Below are 15570 nucleotides of genomic sequence, written 5' to 3' on the forward strand. Positions count from 1 at the left end.
GTGTCCCTTTCTGCCCGGTGTCTGCCCTTATAAATATATTATCTCACTTGCTAAATTGTGGTTCCTGGAATAATTTGTCCTTGTATTGTTTGGTTATAGAGTTGGAACTGATAACATGAAAAAGAAAAGGGTGGGAAAAAGAGAGCTGGGTGTAATGCAGAGCGTATTCACAGTGGAATCAGGATTCCTAGGTTATGACCCTTGTAGCCAAACAGTCATATCATTTTGTTAAGATTCTCTAAACGAAAGAAATGTATTTTCTTATACGTATAAAATTAAATGATTGCCAAGATCTTTTACAACTCTCGATTATTACGATTATGCCTAATACAGAAAAGGCCACGTGTTTTGGTTTTAACACTTGAACTTTGTCTTCTGCTGTGTGTGTGTGGTTTTTTTTTAAGGCTAGAAAAATACTATGAAATTACAAAAACTGTAGGAGTAAACAGTGGAGAAAATTTAAATTCTTTACTGTAATTACAGCATAATTTTTGTGGTGCTAATCTGGCAAGGAGTGTTTCTATTTTATAATTCTACAAATAGTTATGCAAACTTAAGTGCTTTGGCACTAGTATAACATGGAAGTAGAAATCGGTTATTAAAGTAAACGCCCATTGGTGTGGTAGTGGAGAATATTAATGTATTTTGTGTGTGTAAAATAATAATGGTATGTTTTATTTTTGGAGGCATTGGTTTTCTTTTAAATTGCTTGCCACTAAAGTTAAATGGCCAAAAGTACGCTTCTGTTATGAAAGAACCCATTTGAAGTTTTTCAATTAGTAGCTAAGAATTTAGAGTATATAAGCTCTTTTGATTCCAACAGAATTAATTGCCTAATTATATTGTTAAGTTCTTCTCGTTTCAGTCAAACTCAGCGAAGTCCCCATGTATTTTATCGCCATGACTTAATCAATCAACTTCAGCACAATCATGCCCTAGTTACTTTGGTAGCAGAAAATCTTGCAACTTACATGGAAAGCATGAGACTGTATGCTAGAGGTATGTACTACAAGCTAACGGGAATTATGGGAAATGACAGCAACTTCCCTTCCCAGCTGGGGGCAGGGTCAGCATTAATTACCTTCAAAATGACAACAGATATATTTTGTGTTCCTTTCTTAGCTTATGACCCACTTTCACTTTCCTCTTAACTCTTACACACTCTTAACCTCCGGCCAGCATTTCAAGACTCTTTAGTCTTTGCCTGCCCCACTCTCCTTGTTAAACTTTTTTCCTTCCCTGCCTGGAGGCTGTGACCGCCTGTCCTACAATTGTTTATTGCCTTCTTAGGTACGTACTTGACTCATTTTCATCCTTTGTGTCCTTAATACCACCACCATTATCTTTCCAGGAAAACTTTTTTGTCTAAGTCTGTTCCATTAAGTGCCTCGATTTATGAATTAAAAATTCACAAGTAGGGAGATGCAAAGCTACAAGAATCCACATGTTTACATGGGTTTCAAAGTGTGAAGTTGTTTAAACATGTCACTGTCGAGTTTCCTGTTTTTGTAACAGCCAGTCTGTAAGTGCCGCCATTGGTGGCGCTCCGTTTCAGTGCCCTTTTGCCCTCTGACAGTTGTAGTGGAGTCTGTGTGCTGGAGTTCAGAGGCATTCTTAGTACATATTCCTCTCTCTCATGCCAAATTCATAGCGCACACCCCAAAAACCCCCACAAAAACTGTCCTATAGGCTCGAGTTTGTTCCCATAGCCATGGAAAGGAAACCGTGTATAACCAATGTTAGAGGTAGAATTGAACATAATGGTTACTGAACATACCATTTCTTGACATTTTATAGTAGACTTTGCAGAAGCCAATAATACATATTTTTAAAATATATTTTATTGATTTTTACAGAGAGGAAGGGAGAGGGATAGAGAGTTAGAAACATCAATGAGAGAGAAACATCGATCAGCTGCCTCCTGCACACCCCCTACTGGGGATGTGCCCACAACCAAGGTACATGCCCTTGACCAGATTCAAACCTGGGACTCTTCAGTCTGCAGGCCAACTCTATCCACTGAGCCAAACCGGTTAGGGCCAATAATATATTTTTAACCATTTGTACACTTAGTCTATAGACGTAAGCGGCGGACCTTTTTTAATTAAATTCAAAATATCGTGGCAGTTAACTGGTTAAAATGAGGGTGTTTCTAATGCTCATTATTTGAAGAGTATATTGGGTAGACTCTTTGCATTGTGTAAAATCCCAATATGCCTATGAAACATGAGAGCTTTGCTTAACATCTATATACATTCCTATATAAAACTCAGATAAACATAAGTGAAATTGAGGGCTAACATCAGCTTCCACAGTTCGCTGATATTCTCAATTTCTGATAACTATCTCACCAATATTACTATCCTGCCCATATTTCACCACTAGCATCTTCATCTTTGGAAGAAAACATTTCTCAGTGGTATAATCAGCTGATTCTACCTCCTCTTTTAACATTATTTAGCTAAAGTAATAAACTTACTAAAATCCTTAACATTTACTCACGTGTTCTTACTACTAGTGCCTTCAGGCACTGGTGCTTACCAAGTTGTTCTTTTAAAGTCTTTTTATGTGAATACAACACAAGATAAAACCACCTGTTTTCACTCAAATTTTAACTCATTGGTAGGATTGCCATAGACCTTAAAACTTTAAAACTCTTAGGAAAAAACATAGGAATAAATCTTTGTGGCCTTGGGTTAGGCATAGCAACATTTTTAGGGGAGAAAACGTGATATATTGAACTACATCGAAATTTAAAACTTCTGCAAATGATACAATCAAACTAAAATGATAACCCAAGAATGGGAGAAAATATCTACAGATTATGTGTCTGGTAAGGGACTTGTATCCAGAATATATGAGAACTCTTACAGTTCAACAGTTAAAAAACAACCCAATTAAGAAACAGCAGAGGATCTGTGCAGACATTTCTCCAAAGATAAGCACATGGCCATTTGGTGCATAAAAAGATGCTGGATTTCGTTAGTTATTGGGGAAATGCAAATTACAACCACAGTGAGAAACTGTACACCTACGAGGATGACAAATGAAACAACAGCAGGCGTTGGCAAGAATGAGGAGAAGTTGGAGCTTTTGTACGTTGTTTGCGGGATTGTAAAGTGGTGCAGCCACCTTGGTATACAGGTTGGCAATTCCTCCAAGTGGTAAACAGAATTGATCATACAGTTTACTCCCAGGTAATTTATATACCCAGGTGAAATGAAAACATAGTTCCATGCAAAACCTTGAACGTGAATGTTTGCCAGAAAAGTGGAAATAACCTAAGTGTCCATCATTTGATGGATGAACAATATGTTGTAGATGCATACCGCGGAAGGCTATTTAGCAGTAGTTAGCCTAAGTAGAAGAAAGCCAGTCACAGAAGACCACATATTGTAAGATTCCATTTATATGAAATGTGAGTCTCTTTTTGAGGTGATGGGAGATCTTATAGAATGTGAGGGTAGGTGGTGATACTCAAATCTTGTAGCTTTGACTATACTAAAAACCATTGGGTTACACATATTAAGTGGCTAGGTTTCATGGTATTTGAATTGTGTATCAGTTACAGATGGTTCTTAAAGTGACCTTTTCTCATGAGTTCTGAAATGGATTCTAGACAGTTTGGCAGTTTGTAATGACAACCAATTTATGTTAGCCTTGGCCAGAGACACGAGTTAATTTAGTCTCATCTACTTTTTCCTGTTTTCAGTGGGATCTCTAATGGCTGGGCAGCATGATTCAAAATGGGCCGTCTTGCCCCGGGCCATGTGGCTCAGTCTTCATTTGCCCGCTCACTAATCGCAGGATTTGTTTGGAGCTGAATGTTTACAAGGAAACGCACCACCATCTTTGTTTTCACAGCCAGGAAGCTTTTTTATAACGAAGTATAGGGCCTCTCCATTCCCGTTTAGCATAGAGGGATCTTTCTTCTTGACTTTTCTTGATCATTTGGGTCCCAGGTCTTGGTAAATAAAAGGGGACGGAGGGGTGATGCTAAAACTAGTGGGCAGAGAAACAAGACAAATTACATAGTCGCAAAGTAGCTCCCCACAGATTACAGTGGAGAAACCTGGTCAGTAATTTCTTTTATAGCACATTTAACGGATCCTTTCTTTTGGTTATGTATAAGGAAAATTTATTTTTGTGGGGGAAATAGGAGCTGACTCGAAATCACCAATAATTAGTAAACTTCACGATGCCTTTTTATGTCAAGTTAATGACTTTGTAAGTGACGTCATTTTCTTTGATTAAAGTTCCAGTGATGTGGGTGCCCGAATACGTCATACATGATTTTCTTTTAATTTGCAGACCATGAGGACTACGACCCACAAACTGTAAGGCTGGGAAGTAGATACAGCCACGTTCAAGAAGTCCAAGAGCGACTGAACTTCCTGAGGTTTGTGTCAATCAGTCACTGCGGCTCTATGTAAGACACAGATGAGAAAGCCAGCTTCATACGAGGTGTCGCTGGGGTCTTTTTTAGGTTGCCTTTTCCCACGCGGAAATCATTGCCTGAAAGTCACAGGACATCTCCCCATTGTTCGTTCATTAAACATTTAGAATTGTTGTCTGAGTTTTAACTCTTCTTCTTTGCAGTGCTTGAAGAGAACACATTTTAAACTTTTATACAGAATTCTGTTCTTAAGCGCAAGTTGCCATCTTTTGAGACAACACGCTAGAGACCCAAACTGACCGTAATGGCGTCAGAGACACTCAGGAAGTGGGGGCAAAGGGCTGCTGAACCAGCACCCGAAAGAATGCTGGGGTCCTCCGGTGCCTTGTGCACCCCAGCAGTGCTAATGTTACTCAGATTGGGTTCCTTAAGCCAAAGCTAAACGTAGTAGCAGGCTGAGTTTGCTCAGTGGTGTTTGGTTTTCAATGACTTTATGTATAGATTGCCTATATGTATAGATATCTATAGATTGCATCTTGGGGTAAACACAATGTAGCTCTGATGGCTTGTTTTTTCCCGTTTTTCCAAGATTCTTGCTGAAGGACGGCCAGCTGTGGCTGTGTGCCCCGCAGGCGAAGCAGATCTGGAAGTGCCTGGCCGAGAACGCTGTGTACCTGTGCGACCGCGAGGCCTGTTTCAAGTGGTACTCCAAGCTGATGGGGGATGAGCCAGACTTGGACCCTGACATCAACAAGGACTTCTTCGAAAGCAACGTGCTCCAGCTCGACCCTTCCCTCCTAACGGAAAACGGCATGAAATGTTTTGAGCGATTCTTCAAAGCTGTGAATTGTCGAGAAGGAAAACTGGTAGCAAAGAGGAGAGCGTACATGATGGATGACCTGGAGTTGATAGGGTTAGACTACCTTTGGCGGGTAAGTGAAGCATTGTATGTGATGGAGCTTTTCCAATAGGGAAGGAGCCCCAATTCTGCATATAGGTGACATGTCTGCGTCTTCCCTGGCTCTTGTCCCAGGAGGTAGTGATAGCTCATCTTAATCATAAAAGAAAAAAAAAGATTTACTCTCTTAGCAATTTTCAGATATGCACTCAGTATTACTAACTTGTCAGCATGCCGTACATTACATCCCGAGACTTGGCTAATTTATAGCTGGGAGTTTGTACCTTTTGACCAACTTCACCCATTTTACCCACCTGGCACCTCTGGCAGCCACCAATCTGATCTCTGGATCTATGAGTTCGGGTTCTTAAATTATTTGTTTGTTTTAGATTCCCCATGCAAGTGAGATCACGTGGTATCCGTCTTTGTCCAGCTGACTTACTTCACTGAGCGTGATACCCCCCAGGTTCCTGCCTGTTGTCACGGTGTGCTGTTAAGTTATCATTCCTGCCTTTAAAAACCTGACCTGGTCACAGCAGCATGTATATATAATTTTTACATCGAATCTTTTTCTGCAAACTAGCTAGCCTAAGCTCTTCATTGTGGTATTTGATTATTTAGATTTTTGGATTAAGTAAGGGGTTTGCAACATTTTTAAATAGTTAATTTTTTCAGTTACGGTTGACATGTTTTCAGCATTTTTTTAAACAGCAGAAACCCTTTTTTTAAATAAAAATGTACACACTACTCCACAACGTAAAACTAGTTGACGCGCGGAAGGAAAGCCTGTGTACTTTTTCTCCTCGGTCTCCTTGTGCTCCTCCGCTTCCCTTCCCCAAGCCTGTAACATGGCTCAGCCCTAAGTCACCTCCTCAGCATCCCAGACTTCTGCATCTAATTTCAATGCCACCGGCATAAAGAGGGGAATGATAAAGATCTGAAGAAGTTACTTGGGTAAAGGGGACTAAGAGGTACAGCCTTCCAGGTAGAAGTCCTGGGGGTTTCATGTACAGCACAGGGAATACAGTCAGTGTTGTAATAACTTAGGAAAATGAGTCTTCCCTTCAACAAATTTCTTTATTCGAAGACTTGCCTTTATCTTCTTTATTTTGGTCTGTTTTCTCACTTAATTGTACTTGGTTTTCTTGATTATCGAAGTCGGTGTATCCTGAAATTATTGAATACTATATGAAAAATAGCTGAGGGGATGGTTTGAATTGAAATGGCCAACTAAGATATCTTTTTGATCCTAGGTTGTGATTCAGAGCAATGACGATATTGCCAGCAGAGCTATAGATCTCCTTAAAGAGATATACACAAACCTGGGGCCAAGGCTACAGGTCAATCAGGTGAGGACTGACGTGCATTCAGACATACACAAATTGAAACTCTGGTTGAAGAACTCTTTTTCCTTTAAAGACCTTTTCTTTAATTTAGAATTAGCTAGGAATTCTTTTGTTTCAGCTCTTATAAATATACCTAAAATATTTGGTCCCTATTTCTCTCGTATAAAATGCTGTCTAAATGAATCTTGTCCTAATAATTATCTTAAAATGATCATTTTGAGTATGATTATGTCAAGAGATTGTGACTGAATTTCTTTTGATTCTAACACCTAATCCTGAAGTTTTCTTTTTCAGTATCTAATTTATGCTTATGTGACTCTTGCTTCCTTTGACAATGCATAGCATATTTTATAATCAGTATAGACTCCCTGGCTAAAGATGATCATGGTTAATTGACGGCTACCCTTAAATGAGTTGTTGCCATCTTTGATTGGAATAAAGTTTTACGTGTGCCTTTAATTTTTACATTCCAAAGCAACTTGAACTGTCGTATTTGACCCGTTATTTGTAGGTGGTGATCCATGAAGACTTCATTCAGTCTTGCTTTGATCGTTTGAAAGCCTCCTATGACACGCTGTGTGTGTTGGATGGTGACAAGGACAGTATTAATTGTGCAAGACAGGAAGCTGTTCGGATGGTTCGAGTGCTAACCGTGCTGAGGGAGTACATAAATGAGTGCGACAGCGATTACCACGAGGAAAGAACAATTCTGCCCATGTCAAGGTTAGTGACAAAGTGATACACCAGTGCTGTTGCTTAATGCCTTGGTATTTCCTAGCCAGTGTGGCTCAGCTGTTGAGGGTCGTACCGTGCACCAAAAGGTTGCTGTTCGACTCCTGGTCAGGGCGCTTCTCAGGGTTGGGTCAGTCCCCTGATGGGGTCCACGCAGGAGGCAACGGATCAATATTTCTTCTTGCATTGATGTGTGTCTCTTTCTCTCAAATCAATGTACCAGAAGAAAGCGTTGGGATCTTGACCATGAAGAACATTATTTGCATCTTTTAAAACCTTTGGTTAATCCTAGACCTCTTTTTGTTTTTCGGGATCTGTTTTCTGTTTTAGTTTTTTGTTCGTGTTCTCACTCGTCAAGTTTGCTCTCTTGTTTGTTTATTTTTGCCAATGACTTATTTTCTGGTAAGTGTTGCAGGACTATTTCACAGTTAAAGTGTTTTGATGCCATTCATTTACTCCGTTAAAAATAATGGCATAGTAAGATGAGAGAGTAATTGGAAAGGACTTTTAAAAGGTGCTTTGACAGAGAGCCAGAATAGCAAGAACATTTCCAAGCAGTCTCCCACCAGTTCTTTTATGGTCTCACCATTTAGTAAATCAAATAGTATTTATTATTTAGAGATGTTTATAGAATGAGTGTCATCAGTGTTTATTTTAAAAGATTTCTTTTTATGAAACGGTTTTCTTTGTTAATCATGAAATTATTTACAACGGCTCCTTATTTTTACTTTTTGTATCTTATCTGCAATAATATTTATACTAATATAAACATCATTTTGAGGGGGTGAATTCTGATATTAAGAGTTCTTCAGAAAAAATGAGCACCTTAGCATTTTTGTTGGTGCTCTCAAGATAAAGCTACCTTCCACATTTGCAAAGTCCCGGTGAGTTGGGCTTTATAGCATTAAAATAAGTTACATGTTTACTCATGTCTCTGTGTTAATTTCTTTTAAACTAGATGCTTCATTTTCTGCAACCATAGGTACAAGAGTAGCAACAATGGAATGTTGTGTTTTTAAGATCACTTACAGTATTTGTAGTTCAAAGGAGCAGTAAGTTTTTATGCTCAAGACCCTAAAAATAACTAGCCTTAACTCACTTTCTCTGGTTTAATAAAAAAAATAGTCAATATTAGATTTGTAGCTTTATCTTTGCGAGAAGATTTGCAAGTTGCTGAATGTGACGATGTTTTCTCTCTTGTTCCCCCAGAGCTTTCCGTGGTAAACACCTCTCTTTTATAGTCCGGTTTCCGAACCAGGGCAGACAGGTTGATGACCTGGACGTGTGGTCCCACACAAATGACACGATCGGTTCCGTGCGGCGGTGCATTCTCAATCGCATTAAAGCCAACGTAGCCCATACAAAAATAGAGCTCTTCGTGGGCGGGGAACTGATAGATCCTGCAGATGATAGAAAGTTGATTGGACAATTGAACTTAAAGGATAAATCAGTAAGTATCTATGAATACCAAACTTTTCAAGAAAATCAAAGCCGAGGCTATCTTTATTTCCGCAGTCAACATTTCATTCAGTAAATGTGAATTGGGCATCTGTTATGTGTGAGGCTCTGTATTAGGTGTTGGAATTATAACATTAAATAAAACAGGCATCGATATTACAATGTAGGTAGAGGAAAGGCTTTCTAAAAGCTAATCATATGGTTATATTAGACAACACTTAGAAAAAACATAGCGCGTAGGTTTTTGTTGGTGTGTTACTTACTTAAATCTTGTGTGTTTTCCTTGTCTTTGATACTAAATACTATGTCGTTTGCAGCTAATTACAGCCAAGCTTACACAAATAAGTTCCAATATGCCTTCGAGCCCTGATAGCTCTTCTGATTCCTCAACTGGATCTCCTGGAAACCATGGTAACCATTACAGCGATGGGCCCAACCCAGAAGTGGAAAGCTGTTTGCCCGGGGTGGTGAGTAGCTTTGAGTTACTGTATGCCAGGCACTGTGCTAGCCTCTTGGAGAATAAAGACCTATATTGAATAGGGTGGTTTTTTCCTGGAGGAGCTTGTAATTTACTGTGCCTAAATATCAAACAGCTTTACAGTTCACAGTGAACTTTAGAGGGATCCCTCTGATATATGAGAGAAATCTTTTAACAAAATAGTAAAAAAGAACTCACGTAGCAATTATTGGAGGCGGCTTGGACAGTGTATTTCTTGAAGGATTTGTAAAGGTGGGAAGAGGGGAAGGCAGACTGTTTTAAAGACTAGAAATGGCATAAACAGAAGTGCGGCAGTTAACAAACAAATGTATTGGGCCTTCCTGGGGAGGTGTAATTTACAGGTGAACGTTTTGTGTGTTTTGTATTCTAGATAATGTCACTGCATCCCAGATACATCTCTTTCCTTTGGCAAGTTGCAGACTTAGGTAGCAGCCTAAATATGCCATCTCTTAGAGATGGTGCAAGAGTGCTTATGAAACTTATGCCACCAGGTAAGATTAACAAAAAACAAAACTAAAAATACTGCTGAAAGTACATGCTGGCCAATAACAGGATGTATTAGCAACTTCTGTTTGTAGCTGGAACACGCCTTATGGCATAGGCCAGAGCAGGAGTTGGCGATCTTCAGTCAACTGCCTTATTTCGCAAAGCCTGGGAGTGATGGGTGGTTCTCCCCCCACCCCACCCCCCAAAAAAACACAACAAAACAAAAAAACCTCTTTCAGATAGAATTCATGGACAGGGCCAGTGCTCTGCTTGCGGGCAACACCCTGTCATTGTACAGGTTCTCCAGAAGCCTAGAGCTTCCTTTACATCTCCATCCACAGGGATTGTATGGTCTCCCATTAGCCCATTTATTGAATCCCGCCTCATTGCAATGCCATTTTCCAATACCCTCCAGCCACCAGCTTGATGCTTGCCCCAGGACTCCAGAATCCCTGGTCTTATTTTTAAGAGCATAATGCCACCAGGTGGCGACAGTGAGCTCTGGCCAGGCAGCTCCAAGCAGGGAAACTTGAGGGCGCTTTTTTAATTTTTCTTTCCATATTTTATATAATCAAAGTATAGGCCTAGACTTGAAATAGCCAGCTTCGAAAAGGCCAGTAATGACTGTACTATAGTATTTAGATCAGAGACTTTGGACTCAACCAGACTTTAGTTCAAATCCTGGTATGCAAAACGGAGCTAACAATAATAACTATTTGATATGTGGTCTGGTGACTGGGACGTAATCAGTATTCAACAAATGTTAGCTTCTTTTCTGTCGCTTGGTTGCTACACACATACACTCAACACTCAAAGGAAGCAGGGGTCCTGGCCGGTGTGCTCAGTGGTTGAGCATCAACCTATGCACCAGGAAGTCACTGTTGGATTCCCAGTCAGGGCACATGCCTGGGTTGTGGGCTCAACTGGAGGGAAGAGCTTGCCATTTTTTCCTTTTTGTTATTTTCATTAAGAACTTCCTTTTGAAGTGTCTTGTGTTTTTTTTTTTCAGTCTCCAGTGGCTGGAGGGGGGGCTGGAGGCCATGTTGATTTGAAGTCTGAGTAGGAGGAGCCTGCTTCCTTACTGGGGTTTGGTTGGCTGATGAAAGAGCCCTGGTTTGTTTATTTACTTACTTAGCCATTCTTTAATCCAGATCTGGTTATGTCTTGTGAAGTTGGAGCCTATAACTGAACTGATTGTTACTTCATACTAAAGTCTTCAAAATATCAAAAGTGAACTGCTTATGCGTGCATGACGGATGTTTTGTCTTAGCCTGTGTCTCTCTCCTTTTCGCAGATAGCACAACAATAGAAAAACTGAGAGCGATTTGCTTAGACCACGCGAAGCTTGGAGACAGCAGCCTTAGCCCATCTCTTGACTCGCTTTTCTTTGGTCCTTCCGCTTCCCAAGTGCTATACCTGACAGAGGTTCGCTTTTTCCTTTTGAATTTTCCCCGCGATCTTCACATTTGACCTTTCTATGCTAACTCAAAAAAGTTCCTTAGCCGTGGCAATAGGGGAAATCGGCGTTATCTTTCTAAGACCTTGAACACAGGCTTTTTCCCTTTCTTTCCCAGGTGGTCTATGCCTTGCTCATGCCTGCTGGTGCGCCTCTGGCTGAAGACTCCTCTGATTTCCAGTTTCACTTCTTGAAAAGCGGTGGCCTGCCCCTAGTCCTGAGTATGCTGACCAGAAACAACTTCCTGCCCAATGCAGACATGGAAACTCGCAGGGGTGCCTACCTCAATGCTCTGAAAATAGCCAAGCTGTTGCTGACTGCCATTGGCTACGGCCACGTTCGCGCTGTGGCAGAAGCGTTTCAGCCGGGTGTAGAAGGCGTGACTCCTTTGACATCGGTAATATGGGCTTTTTAAAAATCTATACTAATAAAAGGGTAATAGCTAATTAGACCCGGTGACTGGACATCTTCCGGACAGTTAGGGGGCAACCAGGCCGGCAGGCAGGCGAGCAGTTAGGAGCCAGCAGTCCCACCCACCATGCATGAATTGTGTGCACCGGGCCTCTAGTCTTCTAATAATAATAATAGATGGTCATTTTTAAAGGTCAGCCTCTCAGCAACACTTAAGTATAAAGTTCAAAGGTAAACTATCTCAGGTTCCTTTCCAGTGATGCATTATTTTAGGGGCTTTTTCTGTTAAAGTTTATTTGTATTAAAAGTGCAAATGCTTTTCACTCACTATACTTGGAGAGGCTAGTTTTTCAGTGCCCCCTTAAATCCTGTTTGACTTTCAGTTCTTTTAAACCTAATAAAGTCTCCATATGAGTTTCTTATGGACTTGTATTTGCCCTGCATTAAAGACACCGGTGGGAATAAAAAAGTTGTAATTGATTTAGCCTGTTGCCACCAAAAGTTCTCACGATTTGCCAGAATTTAATGCCTGTTTATTAGAGGTGTAATGATGCATTTAATACTGACTAAAATTGGGAGTTATATGCATCATACATGATGATTTGCTAAGTTACTGATAGTAGATAAAGACATCAGGAATATATTCTTTTTTTAAGTGGCTTAGGTTTTAATCAGGGAGGTTGGAATGTTGATGAGATATGTGATATTATAATGTCACATATAATTGAGATAATAGCACTTATAATTGTTTTGGGTGTGATAATGGTACCGTGGTTATGTTTAAAAGGACTATTTCCCACCACCACCACCCTTTTTTTTTTTTTAAGTAGTTGCTGAAATAGAAATGAAATTATGTATCCAGGATTTATTTTCAAAATATATCCTGGGCTGGGGAGGGGATAGAAAGCAAGGAAGGGGCATAGTTAAATAATTTTGGTCCTTTGTTAATAATTTTTGGTGCTTGCCAATAGGCACATGGGCGTTCTTAATACTATTCTCTCCACTTTTGTATATTTTAGAAATTTTTCATTAGTCTCACATGGCCTAAGTCTTACATTTTTTGATCCCATGTTTGTGAGGATAGAAAGTGTGGTTCTGGATTAGCTAAAACGTTCTCATCACAGTCCCTGGCGCGGGTGCTTAATGGCATTCACAGGAGGCAGTTCCATGCTTCCCCCTCACTTGTCCCCTTTACAGCATTTATTCCGAAAATGGGCCATGTGCGTACAAAGGTACATAATGGTTCTACTTAAACTGTGGAGAAGGGACAGTACAGCTTGAACAGCAGTCAGAATTGCCTGAAAAGAACTCCTTCAAAGTCATCTTTTTCTTGTGGGTTTAAAAACATGGTTATTTTATTAAGTAAAACACTGATACCTTTCATATTTTTGCACTTCTATTCTGTTACTGATTTTTCTTAATTTTTTTCCTTTTCAAAGAAGAATTTGGTCATCAGGGCCCAGGAGCAGGTCTGCCCAGGAGCATGCATGGGAAAGATGTGGAGCAGTTTACAGGGTCTCTAGCTAGGGCTGCCGCCTGTCGGTTCAGTTCACTGCCTCACCCTCACCCTTACAGTGATGCTGAGCCCAGAGCTGGGGCAGGAGCTGGATGGGGTTGGAGGGGGGGTTGGCGGGGGAGGGTGGCACTCTCACGCATAAGAAAGAAGCAGTCCCCCTGGTTGGCGCCGTGGGGTGCTGTCTGTGGAAGGGGGTCATCCCGAGGGAGTGTGATGGGCGAGGAACAAGCGAGTCTGGTTAACGGTTGCCTTTTGCAGGTCAACCAAGTCACGCACGACCAGGCCGTGGTGCTGCAGAGCGCGCTGCAGAGCATCCCGAACCCATCGTCTGAGTGCATGCTCAGGAATGTGGCCATCCGCCTGGCCCAGCAGGTCTCCGACGAGGTGGGTGCTTGGCCGCTCAAACTCTGGCCTCTGGGGGCGTTTTGGGAGGGGGTTCTACCTTTGACCCTCTGTTCATTCGGAATGAACCCTTGTCACCAGTTAGGGCTTGCATTTCCTGGGCCTGCTCACTGCTCGCTTTAGTCACTGTCTTAGACTAGATGAAGCTCCCTTAACATCAGCTTTGTCTACTAGTAATGTCGGTGCTTTATGTACAGTAAATAGCGCGCTTTTACAGTTTCTGATTCAGTGAATTGTATTTTTAAATATGCTTTTATTGATTTTATAGAGAGAGGAGAAGGGAGAGAAAAACAGCCATGGTGAGAGGGAATCATGGATTGGCTGCCTCCTGCACGCCCCACACTGGGGATGGAGCCCGCAACCCGGGCCTGTGCCCTGACCTGAATCAAACCGTGACCTCCTGGTTCATAGGTCGACACTCAACCACTGAGCCACGCCGGCCGGACTGTAATTCAGTGAATTTTGACAAACGCCTCTGTGTGTGAAACCACGGGCACGTGATCCCATCCCTCTCTCTGGGTGCTCCTGTGCAGTCCATTCTCCCTCCACCCCTGCCCCACGTGACTGCTGAGCTTCTGTCACCATATACTAGTTTTCTGTTTCTAGAATTTCATACAGGTGGGAGCAAACTGGGGGTTCCCTTATGTCTGGCTTCTTTCACGCTGGAAGCTGTCTGCGCTATGGGAGCCATTAGTCCATCCGTTTTTATTGTGGAGTGGCGTCCCCTGGTGAATATTCCACATGGTGTTTGTCCATCTACTTGGACAAGGCCATCTGGATTGCTCCCCCTTTTTGGTCCTGCGTGAAGCTGCTGTGAACATTCTGGACAAGTGTCCGTGTGGCCACGAGGCGAGGGATGGTGGAAGCACCCCTGTAGTCTTTTTGCGGTTCTTCTGGGAGTTGTATGAGGCCAGGCGGTGACTTGGAGGTGTACTGCGTGGCGCCGCAAGGCCACGTGGGAACCTGAACACAGTGGGTTCCTCCTCCTTCCCAAGAAGAAACATGTCTGCTTTTTCAGTGCTTGTTCCGCTCACATGCTTCCTACTGTTGTCATTCCTCCCTGTCTCGCAGGCTTCAAGATCCATGCCTGATGTCTGCGTGATCAGAGCCATTCAGAAAATCATCTGGGCCTCCGGGTGTGGGGCCCTACAGCTGGCATTTAGCCCGAATGAAGAAATCACTAAAATTTATGAGAAGGTGAGAGCTATCACAGACATCGATCTCTTTTAAATAAATGTTAATACTGAATTTGATGGCTTCCATCCTCACTATTCTTCCCTCACCACCTTCCTGTCCTGTGGAGATTTGGGTTTAGCCGGCCGTCAGTTGTGTTATAGCATTTAAGTATTTTCCATTCTCTGAGAGTGGTCAGAAGTAGCAAGAGTGTCAGCCAGTCAGGCATCACCTCCAACCTCCCTTAGGTTGAGCAAATTATTAACATAAGAAAGGTGGTGTTTGACTCTGATTTTTCTGTCATATGTCCCTGTCCCTGATAGCCACTTCTTCATATTTATTTTTTATAATTATTTATTTGTTTGTTAGAGAGGGGTGGAGGGAGAGAGAAACATTGATAGGTTGCCTCCTGTACATGCCCCAACCCAGGATTGCACCTGCCACCTTTCGGTGTGTGGGTTGACGCCCCAGCCCACTGAGCACCACCGGCCAGAGCCGCATGTTTAGAAGGGACATTAAGCTGTAGGATTACCGTCACTGTAGATCTTCCCTTTTGTGGCCAATGTAACCCTGATTTGCCCGGGATGCATGTTGGTGTCCTGTAGTACATATATGGTACCATATGGTACATGGCTGATTCATTCAGCTAATGTTTGAGTGCTTTTTCTTTTCCAGGCATGTGCTGCAATTGTGAATTTCTTATACAGTCAGATTAGAATTTATTAACTACCTACCCAGACGTATTGTAGGTTGGAAAACCTTCCTTAACATTTATTTACCTAAGAGTTGCTTTAGAG

General features: G+C 41.7%; 1 protein-coding gene across 9 annotated transcripts in view; it reads left to right on the forward strand.

Moving 5' to 3' along the window:
* Positions 1-15570, forward strand: part of LOC132223847 (probable ubiquitin carboxyl-terminal hydrolase FAF-X) — a 71885-nt gene that overhangs the window by 34508 nt on the left and 21807 nt on the right. For 6 of the 9 annotated variants that reach the window (XM_059678881.1, XM_059678889.1, XM_059678883.1 and 3 more), the window contains 12 exons: positions 851-999; positions 4312-4399; positions 4986-5328; positions 6548-6643; positions 7152-7363; positions 8582-8822; positions 9148-9297; positions 9700-9820; positions 11110-11240; positions 11390-11668; positions 13457-13582; positions 14672-14797. In XM_059678881.1, coding sequence (XP_059534864.1) covers positions 851-999; positions 4312-4399; positions 4986-5328; positions 6548-6643; positions 7152-7363; positions 8582-8822; positions 9148-9297; positions 9700-9820; positions 11110-11240; positions 11390-11668; positions 13457-13582; positions 14672-14797 — 2062 coding nt within the window. The remainder of the gene's footprint in view (positions 1-850; positions 1000-4311; positions 4400-4985; positions 5329-6547; positions 6644-7151; positions 7364-8581; positions 8823-9147; positions 9298-9699; positions 9821-11109; positions 11241-11389; positions 11669-13456; positions 13583-14671; positions 14798-15570) is intronic. The other 3 variants (XM_059678882.1, XM_059678885.1, XM_059678887.1) reach the window with 1 other exon arrangement.

The sequence above is a fragment of the Myotis daubentonii genome, chromosome X (assembly GCF_963259705.1).
Source record: "Myotis daubentonii chromosome X, mMyoDau2.1, whole genome shotgun sequence".
Classification (NCBI taxonomy): Eukaryota; Metazoa; Chordata; class Mammalia; order Chiroptera; family Vespertilionidae; genus Myotis; species Myotis daubentonii.